Below are 15,349 nucleotides of genomic sequence, written 5' to 3'. Positions count from 1 at the left end.
ACTGAGGCAAACGGGGCTGCAGAACAGAAGTGGCGGCTTAAGAAACGGCCTGGGGAAGGTGAAAAGTGAGCTCCATAGTTGCATAGGGCGGGCAGCAAAAGCTCTGCAGGGTTAATGTGAGGAGGGGAAACAGCAGGGAAGTCGGTGTGTGGAGTGATCAGGGGCACAGCTCTGCAGAATGGAGCCTGTGGCCCATCTAGTCCGGCATGGTGCCCTTGCAGCGGCCAACCAAATGCCTGTGGGAAGCCCTGCAAGAGGGACCAGAGGGCTCCCCAGTTGTGATTCCCAACATACTGCCTCTGACAGTGAAGGGAGAACACAGCCATGGATAGCCTTACCCTCTGTGATTTGTACTTGTATTTGCAGGTTATCCCTGTGCATGGCCAGCGGTGTTGAGTCAGGGATTAGCCAGTGTGGTGTAGTGGTTAAGAGCGGTAGTCTCATAATCTGGGGAACCGGGTTCGCTTCCCCGCTCCTCCACCTGCAGCTGCTGGGTGACCTTGGGCCAGTCACACTTCTCGAAGTCTCTCAGCCCCACTCACCTCACAGAGTGTTTGTTGTGGGGGAGGAAGGGAAAGGAGAATGTTAGCCGCTTTGAGACTCCTTAGGGTAGTGATAAAGTGGGATATCAAATCCAAACTCCTCCTCCTCTTCTTCTCTGCCCCCTATTTTGCCCTTGGCTCCCACTGACTTCCAGCAGAGAATCAAAACAGACCCTGCACCTCTGAATTCTGACCCGCCCCCCTGGAACCGCAAGTGTGCTGACTACATTTCTGTTTTGTTTTAGGGTGATTGTCCTTGACAAGGGTGAAATTGCGGAATATGGCTCCCCTTCCAGCCTAATCCAGAAGAGAGGCATTTTCTACAGCATGGCCAAAGACTCTGGCTTGGTTTAATGCCTGGTTCGCGGCGTCTCTCGCTGGGGGTGCAGCTCAGAAGAGGACTGGCGAACCAAACACGGACGAAGACGGCAGCATCTGCCAAAATCCATTGCCCAAGAAACTCCAGCCAAACAATTCCACTCCTTGCAACGTAATGGAGACACAACAGGCACAAAATCTACTTCTCTCCTCTACACTTTCCTGACCTTTTAAAGGGTTAGTTTTCAAGCATAGCAATGGACAGGTTGTTTCTTTGAGCCCCAATCCCATCTATTTACCTAGAGCAGGGGTGGCTATATTTTGGCCCTTCGAATGCTGCTGGTCTGAGTCCCCTCTGACCCCGTTGGCCACGACCAAATTGAGTCCTTGGAGGAGGCTTGGTTGAATTTGTGCCTAAAACATTGCTCAGCCATCCTGGTTTTTGTGGCAAGGAGCTCTTGGAGAGACGGGATAATTTCCCTTTGAAAACCCAGCATCTCAATGGGAGAAACCTTTAGAGAGGATAGGAATAGCACAATCCGAAACTTTGACAGATGAGCAGAATTGCCACATGCTGGCACGGGGTGGGGAGGAGCGAGGGATTTCCCTTCTATTCTGATAAAACATGCTTATTGCAAACATTTATCTAGAGCAATTCTGGCTTGTTTTGAGGATGGAGGGAAAAAATGAAAATGGAAGACCAGGTGATTTTTGTTCTTTGAAGATGGGGATTTGTTTTATTATTCCCAAGACCTTTACCCTATACCATAAGATACATATATATTTAACCCTGTGGATGAAAGAATCACTCCCAGTTGTAGGCGAAATGCTTTTTTGTTGTGGTTCCAAAAAGGAAAATTCAGCCTAATCGTTTCTGTCTAAGGTCCTTTCTCCTCTCCCCCCCGCCCCCAGCCGTTGTGTTCTTTTAATTGGAAAGGATCTGCAACAAAAACCCACAATTCTTGTGTTCTCCACAGTCATTTTACCAAAGCGAAGCTGGAAGGAAAATCAAACTTATCAGTGCATCTAAATGCTCACTCCAGGAGCTTGGAACAGCAGACTTTGAATTATGTTGCTGACTTTTTTTTTTTTTTTTAAAAGACACGTCTTTTCTTAGAATAAAGTTATTTATTTTTTTTGTAAATACAATTCTCTAAAGTTAAATAGATCGAAATTTACTTTGGTATTTTTGTAATGACTCATGGAAAGAGCTTTCAGTAAAAACCCTTTTGTTTGGAGAACTGTCCTCGTTCTTTGTAAACCTGCAGAAAATAACAGTAGGGTTGCTGTATACAGAGGTGGAAGGTTTTGTCTCCCCAACATGGGAATACTGGACTTGTTGTAACTCCTTGGGTGTGTGGTTTAATTTGGGTTTTGCAAGGTGAAATATGTGGGTTTTGTGGACAATTGTAAGTTGCACTTCTGTGTTTATGAATAGGCTTAGGTAACTCTGTGCTTTAATAATGGTAAGTGGACATGGGGCTGTAGATTAGATAGCTTTTTCTATGGTCTTCTGACAAAGGTAGCAAAGATAATTTGTTTTGAACCAAAGCTCTGAACTTTTTAGTGTCATGCGAGGAACAGTCCTATGATAGCTGGAACAAACAAAGAAAGCAAGCTAGGAAATCCCCTTCTGTGGCAACCCTGAGGTCAAAGTCACATGATTTCAAGAGCATGTGATCAGCATGGGAGATTCTAATCAAAGGGGAAACCCATTCTTAAAAGGGAAGCTGTTGGAAGGGGCCCTAACTCAGCTGGTCATCCAAACCTGTTTTTTCCCATTTGGGCCTGTGTGAAACTTAAGGCCAAGCCTGGAGACACAGGGATGCAAATTGCAGCATCCCAAGTGAAAGGGCGCATGAGTGACTGGTTTCAGGTGGTGTGGCAAGGAGAATGCTCCTCTGTTACCTCCATTGTTCCAGGTTGAAGGCTGCCAGTACCTTTCCGAGCACAATTCAAAGTGTTGGTGCTGACCTTTGAAGCCCTAAACGGCCTCGGGCCAGTATACCTGAAGGAGCGTCTCCACCCCCATCGTTGGACACGGAGGTCCAGCCCAGAGGGCCTTCTGGTGGTTCCCTCCCTGTGAGAAGCGAGGTTACAGGGAACCAGGCAGAGGGCCTTCTCGGTGGTGGCACCCTCCTATCAGATGTCAAGGAAATAAACAACTATCTGACTTTTAGAAGACATCTGAAGGCAACCATGTTTAGGGAAGTTTTTAATGTTCGATGTTTTACTGTATTTTTAATATTTTGTTGGAAGCCGCCCAGAGTGGCTGGGGAAACCCAGCCAGATGGGCGGGGTGTAAATAATAAATTATTATTACTGCATTAAGAGATGATAAAGGGGGAGGGGAGGTGGGCAGATGGAGAGGAGAGCCTTCCCCATCCTCTCTACGAATGTGACAAAATAGCTTATTTTCAGCAGCAGCACAGGAGACCTGCCTTGTTGCATCAGACCAAAGGACCATCTGTTCCAGCATCACACACACACACACCCATCCTTTCCATGCCAGTTCCTCTAGGACAGGGGTGGGGAACCTTTTTGGCTCCGGCGATCATATCTTTATCCTGGTCCCAGCCCAGGTCCAGCTTCGACAGGTGGGTGGGGCAGCACACCTGCCAGTCACATGACATCACAATAAAACCACATGTCTGGCAGGTGGGTTGTCCTGCCTGCCAAAATCCCTCCCCCCCCCCAGTGCGATGGTGGGGGGGGGGGAGCCTGCATTTTGCAAGCACCAGCTGCTTGAGGGCAAAGTCCATCTCATAGCAGATATCTGCCCCCCAAAAACAGAGCTGCTTGGCTACGGCTGTGAGAGATATTGCTGTAGAGCTTGCCTTACTTAAAAGGAGATGGGAGAAAAAGTTTGCCACCTGCAGATCTCAAAAGCACACCATTCCCCCAATTCAGAAAGCGAAATCTAAAGTAGGAAGAGCGTGCTGGATGAGGAAATCAGTCAGGCATCTGTGAAATGTTTCCACTTCAGGGTGGGTGGATGGGAGACCTCAGGTCAGGAGTAGCTTTCCAGGCTGATTTATTGAGGTCTTGAGGCTCTGGAAGGCCACGAACCCTCCTCTCTAGAGCTGCAATAATGCCAGAACACAATAACAGAAGGCTGCTGGATCAGGCCAATGCCCATCTCCTGCAGCATCCTGTTTTCCCAGCAGCCAAGTGGGAGCCTGCAAAGAGGACTGCAGTGCAACAGCGCTCTCTCCCTTTCTGCAAGTTGCAGCAGCTCATCCTCCAAAGCATGCCGCCCCTGCAACACAGCCATCCGAGTTAGAAGCCACTGATGGCTTCATCCTGCACAGAACCAGCATTAACAGCCAATTTACAAGATGCACCTTTTTATTTAGAGGACGAAACGGTTGTTTAATTCAAACTAGATCACGTGTGTATAGCCTATGCAAAATAAAACACACACCAAAAAACAATGTATTTAAAAATCTCCAGCGGTCTGCTTTCCTTCCAGGCTTAGGTGGGGCAAATCTGGTGTATTTGCAGCGGCAGAGCTAAGAGTCTTTTGCAAGCTGCATCCTGCTTGTTAAAAGAGAAATAAAAGCACATATCCAATGCTACTACCCACAATTCCTGCTGGCAAGTCTTCAGCTCTCTACTGCGTTGTACTTTTAGTTCAGAATAGAAGTAGGTTTCAAGTATCTCCATCATTGTTGCATCTGCTTGCGATGAACTCGTTTGGCAGCTGCTCGCCTGGCCTGCAACTTGCCCGTGGGGACGAAAGAAAAGCAGAGGTTTTCTCCTATCGGGTCACTGGGGCAGGAAATTTCCAATAGCCGCCCCAACAGAGAATCTAGCCTCAACATTCACAGCATTGGTTTATCTAGATCACCTATCTGGACATTATTTTCCCTAGGATTTGCTCTGCACTCTATGGACACATCAGAAGCTGGTCCTGCTCTAGCCAAACATGTAAAGAGGAGGGAAGGATCTGAGGCACTGGACTGAGGCACTGAGATCTTTGACTCTTAGCAGAAAGATGATCATTTGGGTCAGAAAGACAAAATTCTAGGCCTGGAACCTATTTCCTCACATTTACTTCTCAGCAGTAATTTTAAAATGCTTCGGAAAGCTCCAAATGAATACAAAAACAGATTTTGGAGCACCCAAGTTCGGGTAGCAAACAAGGGACCTACCAGGCGGTCTCTGAAGTTGAAGAGGCAACCTGAGTTTCTGAGGGCCCCTGCAAAATAAAATTTAAAAAACCTGGCCACCAACTTGAAATCAGTTGCTACAGAAGCCCTGAAGTGCCTCATTTTGTTAGAAGCTACCTTTAAAAAAACGGGATTTATTTTTTCACAGGGATCTCATCAACATTCCCCAGGGAGAGAGAATTTTGGAACCAAGTGTCTCTTGAGGCTGCATAAAAGGCCTTAGCAATTTACACACACAGAGAGAGAAATATCATTGAGGTTTCCAATTGCAACGCTTCCTCTCAGTGCCAAAAAAGGAGGAGAATGTGGGACAGTGCCAAAGCACAAAGATGAATTAAGACGCTGCACCAGTTCAACACTTTTCCGTGGACGGTGCAGGCATGCTTTTTGCAGGAAAGAACATGCACTTGTTGGACGTGAGGCTGGATAAACATCCCACTTCTTGGCCAGAGGTTCTTCTTGCACCCAAATCTTCAGAGGCAAAAAAAGGCACAGCGGAAAAAATTATTTCCATGAACTCCAGAAAAGGAAAAAAAGCATATATTTAAAAAAGCATGTGCCTAATGTTGCTCAGAGACGCCTGTAGGTGCCAACAAGAGCGTTGCAGCTGGGACAGTAGTGGTCAACATCTTGAAGCGAATCCACGCAGAAGGGGATGAGGCAGCAGCCGAAGACACACCTGTCGAGAGAAAGCAGGCAGCCTTCAGAACACAGACTCTTGCCCCAGGTACTCCGTGACTGCCGTTTCCGGATAAGATCAGTAACACGGCTACAGGTGTTACCAATACTGAGCAAGGGGGAAAGGACCTTCCGGCTCAGCTCAAGGCAGTTTCCTAGTGCAATACAGCACCATCACATCTTACTCCTGTTCTGTGGATGGAGCATCTATGCAAACTTCTGTGCGTACAAGCATCCCTGGTCTTTAGCTAATGGGACCTCCTGCTGCTGCCGCGCCGCCGGAGCACGATTTCTGTTCTCATCCTGAAGCAAAGTTCTTAACCCGAGGTACTATTTCTGGGTTAGCGGAGTCTGTAACCTGAAGCGTCTGTAACCTGAAGTGTCTGTAGCCCGAGGTACCACTGTATATCCCACACCTCTTTATACCATTCTTCCATTTTATATTCTGCTTTCCCCTTCCACTTCCTAGCTATTATAATTCGTGCAGCTGTCAATGAATCTGTGAGCGAGGCCTTCATAGCCTGCGAACCTTACACCCCATTGTAAATTGATAATAGTACTACCTCTGGACTTTTGGTCAGCTTTAACCCAGTGATTTCTGTATTCTCCTTAAACACCCTTTGCCAAAAAAATTGTACATATTTACACCCCCACCACATGTGAACTTAATTCCCTGTTTCCTGGCATCCCCTCAAATGGGACCCCTTCTACCCCAACAACTCCCAAGATTCTGTGAAGCTCACTGGGTGACCCTGAGCGAGTAACTCCCTCTGGGCCTAACCTACTTTACAGGGTTGTTGTGGACGTTACATGAGGAGTGGGAGAGCCCACATACGCCACTTGGAGCTCCTTGGAGAAGGTGGTTGATATATGCATAATAATAATAATGTTGGTTGTGAACGTTCCCCCGATGTAATGTGGGAGCAGCCAACCTGCGGCCCTCCAAGAAACTGTGAGGCTCCTATCTCCCATCTGCTGCAGCCAGCATGCCCAATGGTCACAGCTCAGCAGCCCCCGGCTTAATGCATACAATAGATCAGCAAAGAAAGGCAGCTGACAAGGACCTACTTACCCCACCAGGAAGAGGCCGCCACAAGCCAGCCAGGTCAGCGCCCCAGAGGTGTGCGAGAGGCGCGTCAAAATGGTTTTTTGACACGCAGGGCAGTTCATCTGGACGGGACGGTCGTGGAAGACCAGCGGTGCCTGGACGTAAACCGCCTGAACAGTAACTGGGGCTGCAGAGGAGGCAAAGAGACAAGGGTGAGAGGGTCGCACTCCTTGCCTGCTCAACCTCGGACTCCCTCTTCCTCCTCAACACCCGGGCGAAAGTGCCTTACAAATTGCTGTCTGGCTCGCCAGAAGCTCAGATCCGCCGGGAGAAAAGCCACCCCAATGGGAAATCAAAACGAACCATCTCAAGGAAGATGCAAGAGGCTTCCTCTTCTGTCTCGGCTGCTGGCTTTCAGATGCCGACACGGCTGAATCCCCGAGAAGGGAACAGGGGATGTTGCTGAGCTGCAGCTCAGCCTGGGCGAGGGTCAGAGACCATGATGGGAGCTGCAGCCCAACCGTGTCTGGAGGGTTATGGGGCTCAGTGAGGGGCACATACTGATGCTATAAAGGCCTGGGGTCCGGTTTGCACTGTGCATTTAAAGCACTACGCTACTGTCGCTTCAAGGAATCCTGTCCCTCCCACGGTGGCAGCCAAGTAGAGAAACGAGAAGAGTTCTTACCGAGTCTTTTACAGTGGTACCTTGGTACTCAAAACGGCTTGGCTCCCAAACAAATTGGGTCCCGAACGCCGCAAACTCGGAAGTGTGTGTTCTGATTTTCGAACGTTTTTCGGAAGCCAAACATCTGACGCGGCTTCTGCTTGAGTGCAGGAAGCTCCTGCAGCCAATCGGAAGCCGCACCATGGTTTTCGGATGGTTTCGGGAGTCGAATGGATTAAGTTAGAGAACCAAGGTACCACTGTATTCAATATTCACAGAGAGAGGCATAGAAATGTCATCTCCCTTAGACAATGGCGTTGCTCCAAGTAAAGTCCCACCCCCTCCATCTCTCCTATTCTACATCACCCCTGTGCTGGCTGATCTGTGCTTTCTGCCTCTGAGTTTTCTGTTTTCCTACTCTCAATGCCCGCCGGGTCCTGGGAGAGTGAGGGGTCAGGAGTGCTCTCCAAAGACACTGAGTCTGTCAGCTGCCTCTCCCCTTGTGCTTCTTCTTCCTCCTGCCCCTCTCCCAATATTTCCCAGCTTCTCCCCTCCGTAGCCTCTGAACGATGCCCTTCTGCAAACCACTGTTCTGAATCTATACTGTCCTCTTCTTGGGAAGGTTCAGGAGTGGAGGGCGGTCTCCACCATTCCTCCTCAGTCCAGCTACTTCTTTGAACAGCCACGACTCCCCCCAAGGAATCCTGGGAAGTGTAGTTTGTTGAGGGTGCTGGGAGTTGTTCGGAGGCCCTTGCTCCTCTCACGGAGCTACAGTTCCCAGAGTGCTTTAAACACCAATCCCAATTCCCAGGGAAGCTTAGCTCTGTGAGGGGAACAAGGGCCTCTGAGCAACTCCCAGCACCCTCAACAAACTACACTTCCCAGGATTCCTTGGGGGGAGTCGTGGCTGTTTAAAGAGGTATCGTAGTGCTGTAGATTTAGAGGGGGCTCCAGTTCTGCTCAGAGGGTACCAGGGGACCTTATATTTATAGCCTTCAATCTTCCAGACGGAAGGAAAGTGGAGTGTAAGTGGGCCAAAATGGTGCAATTGAAGGCTTACCTGGTTGGGGACCTCCTATGGCTCCAGGTTGCATGCCATATGGCGGTGCCTGTTGGCCTTTCATATTTGGTGCAGGCCCAGGCCCCGGGACGGGATAGGGCTGGGGGTACGGAGCAGAATGGATGCCAGTTGTCTCAGTGTAAGGAGGAGGCTGGGCCCCCTGAAAGCCAGGAGCGGATGGATCCATTTTTCTGGGAGACAGAAAATGAAAAGGCATGCATGTTATTATTTCCTCAATATCTCGCCCTTCGTCCCAAAGGATGCAAATGCATCAAAAACACACATTTTTTTAAAAAAAGTATTCTAAACGTAAGCTAGTGTTAAAAGCTTATCTTTCATATTTAGATATATTATTAAATGAAGAGCATAAAGAATTGTTTTTACAGCAGGTTGAAAGCAGCAGAAAGTATTCGTTCATTTATTCGTTCATCCATTCTCCACCTTTTCCCCTGATGGGATTCAAGGCAGCATGCAGATAAAACCAAGGATTGCTTAAAAACCACAATCGCTCCAAAATTGTTGGACATTGGTAAAGTTATCACTGATCTTCTTGTTCCAAAACATTACAAAAAATGTCCATTTTTCCATAAATCTTGGGCTGGTTTATATGTATTCTTTTAGCTCAGTCATAGTTACCATGGACCACATTTCCTCAATCCATTCAGATACAATCACAGATATGCTCCACAAAGGGGGAGCCACCACCCAAAAGGCCCTGTTGTGCATCAGCACCAACTAGGCAGCCCTTAGTGGTGACACCACCAGCGAGGTGGGCATAGAATGTAGGTGTCGTGCTTAGTAGCCATTTGTCTTATCCTCCACTGGTTGTCTTAATTGAAAGAAGGAGCTTCAGAATTAAAGGGAGATACGGATAGAGGAAGAAGGTGGTCTGAAGAACATGTGAACCGCCGTGAGACCTTCAGGTATAGGGCGGTATAGAAATAAAATAAATAAAAATAAAATCAGACAAGCCATGCTGGACCAGGCCAAAGGCCTACCTGCTGTCAGAATGACCAAAAAGATGGGAAACCTGCAAGCAGGAGCTTAGCACAACCACAGTCTCCCCAATAGCGAGTCCCAGAAGCTGTTCAGAGGCCTCCAGCAAGGCTCTGAATAATCCAAAGGAACAAAGGCAGCAGCATTAATTTTAAGGCCAGCTAAAAATAGTCATGTTCTTAACTGGCTTTTGACATCATTGTTAATGCTGCTGCCTTTGTTAATTCTGATAAACTAAACAGAGTGGTACTTTGTACAGTAGCTCTGCAGAAAAAGCCATAAACAAAAGGTTAATTTTTTTTAACCACTTTCAAAAAGCCTAGAAACTGTGGGTGCCAATTTAAAGGAAGGAGACGGACTCCTGGGTGACACAGTCTCCTAGCCTAATCTATGCACAGGGTTGTTTTGAGGATAAAAGGGGGGGAAGGGAGGGGCAGAGAACCACTTTGATCTGCCTGCTGGAGAGGCAATGTGTGAATGTACTACTAATCATAGTGACAAGTATCCCAAAAGGAATAGAAGAGATTTCTCCTGTTCTGACAAGACTCTAAAAGTGAATGCATTCCTGGCCTATTAGACCCAGGAAAGGGAACCTGTGGCTCTCCAGATGTTGCCCCATCATCTCTGGCCACTGGCCATGCTGACTGGGGCTGATGGGAGTCCAACAACATCTGGAGGGACACAACCAGGGCTAGAAAGTCATACGCAGGCATCCCCAAACTCGGCCCTCCAGATGTTCTGGGACTACAACTCCCATCATCCCTAGCCAACAGGACCAGTGGTCAGGGATGATGGGAATTGTAGTCCCAAAACAGCTGGAGGGCTGAGTTTGGGGGCGCCTGGTCGTTTGTATAAGCTAATCGCTAGATGCCATCTTAAACCTAGGTTGTGGTCACCACAACGGAAGGCGCCATGTTTTCCTCCAGTGGTTTTGTTGCTGTTGATTTCATTTCTATACCATTTTATATTTTAAAGAAAAAATCTCAGAGCACTTTACAACACATTTAAACATCAAAGGAAACCATCCAAAATAAAACAAATTCAAGCTTTCAGGAAAATGTTTCAGATCCTTCTCTGAGTGACATTTGGCTTTCCCTATTTGCCTCCTTAATTTATAGAGCAGCCCCACAGTAGAAGGACTCTAGGGAGCCAGTGTGGTTTAGTGGTTAGAGTGTCGGACCAGGACTTGGGAGATCAGGGTTCAAATCCCAACTCAGTCCTGAAGCTGACTGGGTGACCTTGGGCCAGTCACAGCCTCTTAACCTACCTCACAGGGTTGTTGTAGGAGGGGGGAAAGCCCTGTACTGCTTGGAGGGAAAGGTGGGGTCGAAATGCAATTAACAACAGACACTCGCTCTTGAGATGTTGAACAGCTGTCTAGCTGTCTATGGGAGATTCAGAACTTCAACATCCAGTGGTTAACCCAGAGAAAAATATGACTTTCCACTTCCAGCTAATAGCCAACCACAACCTTTGCATGGCCGCATCCTGCATTAAGCCAATCTTTCTCCAGAAAGACCAAATGGCTGCGTAAGCAAACTTGCGGCAACAGATTTCCCCATCCAGTTGCGCAAAGCATAGAGCTGTCTTTGGGATCAGCGGGTTCTTTTACTGCTCATCGGTTCACTGGTATTTTATCTGCAAGTATATCTTACCATCACTACCCAACAGCTACATGTGCAATACTACCCACAAAACCCACGTAGAAAAGAAACCACAAGCTGCAAGATGGAGCAGGTTGGAGCCACAAGCCTTCAAGAGATCAGATCACACATGCAGGCCAGAAGACCCCATGGTGCCATAAGCAGAGTGAAAATGTGTTGTGGGAAGAACTGGGAGAGAGAATATGGATCTCTTTATGGGAAAACCTTGTGTCAGCAGCACCAGAGTGACTTTCATGGGGCACAAACCTGGGCAATGCGTATGGAGGTCCTGGGCTACCCTGATGACAAGACACCCTCCCCCCGCCTCGCTGATTATATAATACAGTGGTACCTCGGGTTAAGTGCTTAATTCGTTCCGGAGGTCCGTTCTTTACCTGAAACTGTTCTTAACCTGAGGTACCACTTTAGTTAATGGGGCCTCCTGCTGCCACTGCGCCGCTGGAGCACGATTTCTGTTCTCATCCTGAAGCAAAGTTCTTAACCCGAGGTACTATTTCTGGGTTAGCGGAGTCTGTAACCTGAAGTGTATGTAACCTGAAGTGTATGTAACCCGAGGTACCACTGTACAGGCATGTCCAACAGGTAGATTGTGGCCTACCAGTAGATCACTGAACATCTGTGGTTGAACACTGGTAGCTCACTGGCTCAACAACTTTGGCTCCCCTAAAAAACAGGCCGCCTTTGTTCCTAAAAAACAACTTTGACCTGAACCCCCAAAAAGCGGGTTGATCACTGTCAGTTTTTAACTCTGAGTAGATCACACAGTCTCTTGGGAGTTGGCCATCTCTGATATAATACAGTCATACCTCGGGTTACAGATGCTTCAGGTTGTGCGTTTTTGGGTTGCACACCGTGCCGAACCTGGAAGTACCGGAATGGGTCACTTCTGGGTTTCAGTGCTTTGCGCATGCGCAGATGCGCCAAATCACAACCCGCGCATGCGCAGATGCTACCCTGCGGGTTGCGAACACTGTAGGTTGCGAACGTGTCTCCTGCATGGATCACGTTCGCAACTCGAGCGTCCACTGTAAATCTACATACAAACAAATGATCTTAAAAGCTGTAATGTTTAACCGGCTGTATTAGTAAACCAAATGGATTTCTTCCCACCAACCGAAGGACCCCACAATCAAATGAAGCGGCAGGTTTATTTTTAACCATTGAATCTTTAAAATACAATGGTACCTCAGGTTACATACGCTTCAGGTTACAGACTCCACTAACCCAGAAATAGTGCTTCAGGTTAAGAACTTTGCTTCAGGATGAGAACACGGCGGCGCGGTGGCAGTGGGAGGCCCCATTAGCTAAAGGGGGGCTTCAGGTTAAGAACAGTTTCAGGTTAAGAACAGACCTCCGGAACGAATTAGGTACTTAACCCAAGGTACCACTGTACTTAAATGTAAAGGGCGCCATTCCCTTCAGAACCACATGTAACCAAATAAACACCCGGTGTTTCTTTATCTGGGAAGTAGGCTCAGCCGTTTCCGGGAGGTGGAACGAAAAGAACAAGTCTCACCGCTTGGCCTGGCAAGGCGCCTGCAGGTGGTTTAAGTCCTCGGCCGTTCCGGCTTCCAAATGTGAAAAGGGGGTTTGCAGAGCACAGCCAGGCGGAGCGAGGAATAAATAATGCAGATGGCACCCAGATGCTTTCAGCAGCCCAAAGTACACAGTATGATAAGAGGATGCAGGCTTCCTGTCCAAGCTGGTGTGTTTGCTCAGGGAACAGCTCTATTATCTTTCCAAAGATACTCTTCCACCTACCTGGCCTGCAGTGAAGCATAAACTTCCGTGTTGTAGACATTGCATATATATAATTTATACATGCAGGCTGAAAAGGCTCCCCCCCCTTTTTTTTTACAGTACGCATTTAGCATCTCTCTAAGAAATTGCCAGTATATTCAAGCTGCTTTGATGGCACAAATGCATCTTATTAAAAAGCATATGTCAGAGATACCAGCCTCACTTCTCTATGTTTTTTTAAATTTTCTTTTCTTCCTCCAAACCTTTATTAGGCACTACAGATGTAGACCATCTTAAAACATCCATATGCAACATTTTAAAATATATATATATATATACAAAGAAGCAGCCATATAAGACATATAGTAACAGAAATTGTCATGGGAGTGTCTTCCCGGCTAAATGGTGCCAATATTGACAGAAACTCAGCCACCTCCAGTTTAATATCAGATAGGTAGAATTTGATATCTTCATTGTGCCATGATGTTAAACTACCCAAAAAGGGGGATAACACGTGTTTACGTAGCTGGTTGTACAATGGACAGTAGAAAAGAATATGTTCCACAGTGTCCAGCACATTCAAATAACTTCCACAATGTCTATCATTTCTAGGGATGTTTCAATATCTGCCCTTAACAAAAGCTGAGGGAGAAACGTTCAGCTAACATAAATGCCCTGCGTTGGACTGGAATTTCCATACTTTTCCGTGTATAAGACTAGGTTTTTTTTTATTTAAAAATTATGTTCAAAATTGTGGGTCATCTTATACACGGATACAATCTCCCCCCATTTTCTCAATTTGGAGTCCCCCCAAAATAGGGGGCATCTTATACGTGGGGGCGTCTTGTACATGGAAAAATACGTTATTAACTTTGAGTCATCCTGTTATTGGTTGTATTAAAACCATAGAACTTGGGGGAGCAGATTTGATTTACAGCTGACTCAATGTTCTGTTTTTCAATATCCCTTATCTAATTTGGATATTGCAATAAATGTACTGCTCACTAGAATTACACAATAATTCCAAGTCAACACCAATAAATTGAATTTTGCTGTGTATGAGTTGGAGCCATCTGGATTTATAGGAGGCCCTAAGTAAGTCAGAAAGCAGACTCGACGGTTGGGAACGGAAATGGCAATGAAGTCAGTATTTTATAGTGCTAGTCCACGCTCATCATGTGTATACCTCATTCTGTACACATTGTCTCATACTTGATTGAATTTGGGAGCCCAAGGACAGGCTAAATCATACAGTTAAAGGGGGACCGGGTTTTGGTTGATTTTGGGGGCATGTGGTTCTATTTTGTGGATGTGCTCTGGAAGATCTGATGGGGGGGGGAAATAAAAGAGAAAAGGGGCAAGAATGCACCCTTGTTTTACACCTTTCATGTCAGGGATATCAGAAAAGGTGACCTTTGATACTGAGTTTGATTTGGCAGATGTTAAAAGGTAACTCTTCTTTATTTTCTTTATTTCTTTATATTTCTTTATATTCTTTATTTTTCTCCCGTCACCAATTCACTCAGAATACTTTCAAAACTAGCACCGTTAGGAGGGCCCTGGAGTGAAATGGACACCAATGTTAAGAGACGCAGGATGAACTTCAAAATAGCTTATTGGTTTATCAAAAGGATATCACCAGTCCTTTTTTTTCTGATGCTTTTGCTCTTATCTTGAAAATATGTCTACCCCCATTCTGCAAATAAAATAAAAAAGATTGATACTATACTACAATATACACTGAAATGTTTAAATGTTTCTTTGGCTGTCCTTGAATCTTCCTGCCACACTTGCCATCCTCTCCTGCCTCACCCTTTGAGAACCACTGGAATAGGGACCTGGGAGCTCGGCCTCACCTTTCCATCCCAAATTTCAGCCACTGTGGAAAGGGAAGTGGGATACCAAGTCTCCTCTCTAACCTTCCTATGCAGCGGAGAACCTTGATGTGGGCTGGGGAGGGCTTTAATCAGCTTGTGTGGGGAGAAGGCTAATAATAATAAAAAATAATAATAATAAATTTTATTTATACCCCGCGCTCCCCGGCCAAAGCCGGGCTCAGGGCAGCTAACACCAATAAAATTACAATAAAAACATAATAGAAAAAAAAATAAAGCAATTTAAAATACAGGGTATAATGCAGCCTCGTTTTAAAATTAGCCCATAGGTCAAAACCGTAAGGGGAGGGAAACATAAGGGTCAGAATGAGTCCAAACCAAAGGCCAGGCGGAACAACTCTGTCTTGCCGGCCCTGCGGAAAGATATAAGAGGCAGCAGCGACTGAGCAGCACCCTGAACAGAAAGCTGTAACCTTTCCATCCAGCCAAAGGCACTGCCTTTGCAGATAGGAGCACAGAACTCACCGCGACCAACCCTGCTGTCTCGACATTCCTGCAAGGCAAGAGTGTTTTGCAAGCGAGCTCTTGTCTTAAAAAGCTTGGCGGGACAAGCAGGGGGACTCGTTGGGACA

General features: G+C 46.7%; 2 protein-coding genes across 8 annotated transcripts in view; one reads left to right on the top strand and one right to left on the bottom strand.

Moving 5' to 3' along the window:
- Window positions 1-2,098, top strand: part of LOC310749107 (multidrug resistance-associated protein 1-like) — an 82,759-nt gene extending 80,661 nt beyond the window's left edge. For all 5 annotated transcript variants that reach the window (XM_083585568.1, XM_083585567.1, XM_083585566.1 and 2 more), the window contains one exon: window positions 788-2,098. In XM_083585568.1, coding sequence (XP_083441694.1) covers window positions 788-896 — 109 coding nt within the window. In that variant the 3' untranslated portion in view covers window positions 897-2,098. The remainder of the gene's footprint in view (window positions 1-787) is intronic.
- Window positions 2,099-4,190: 2,092 nt separating this feature from the next.
- The window catches only part of LITAF (lipopolysaccharide induced TNF factor), a 29,889-nt gene continuing 18,730 nt past the window's right edge, over window positions 4,191-15,349 (bottom strand). Inside the window, exons 1-4 of one of the 3 annotated variants that reach the window (XM_083585956.1) lie at window positions 12,659-12,833; window positions 8,483-8,673; window positions 6,783-6,939; window positions 4,191-5,711 (exon numbers count right to left, since the gene is read on the bottom strand). In XM_083585956.1, the coding sequence (XP_083442082.1) occupies window positions 5,603-5,711; window positions 6,783-6,939; window positions 8,483-8,669 (453 nt within the window). In that variant the 5' untranslated portion in view covers window positions 8,670-8,673; window positions 12,659-12,833 and the 3' untranslated portion in view covers window positions 4,191-5,602. Of the gene's footprint in view, window positions 5,712-6,782; window positions 6,940-8,482; window positions 8,674-9,118; window positions 9,231-12,658; window positions 12,834-15,349 lie in introns of those variants that run through there. The other 2 variants (XM_083585957.1, XM_083585955.1) reach the window with 2 other exon arrangements.

Source organism: Podarcis filfolensis (genome assembly GCF_964270895.1).
Source record: "Podarcis filfolensis genome assembly, chromosome: 14".
Lineage (NCBI taxonomy): Eukaryota > Metazoa > Chordata > Lepidosauria > Squamata > Lacertidae > Podarcis > Podarcis filfolensis.
The sequence above is the reverse complement of the archived record's forward strand: the minus strand, read 5'-3'. Positions and strand labels throughout refer to the sequence as shown.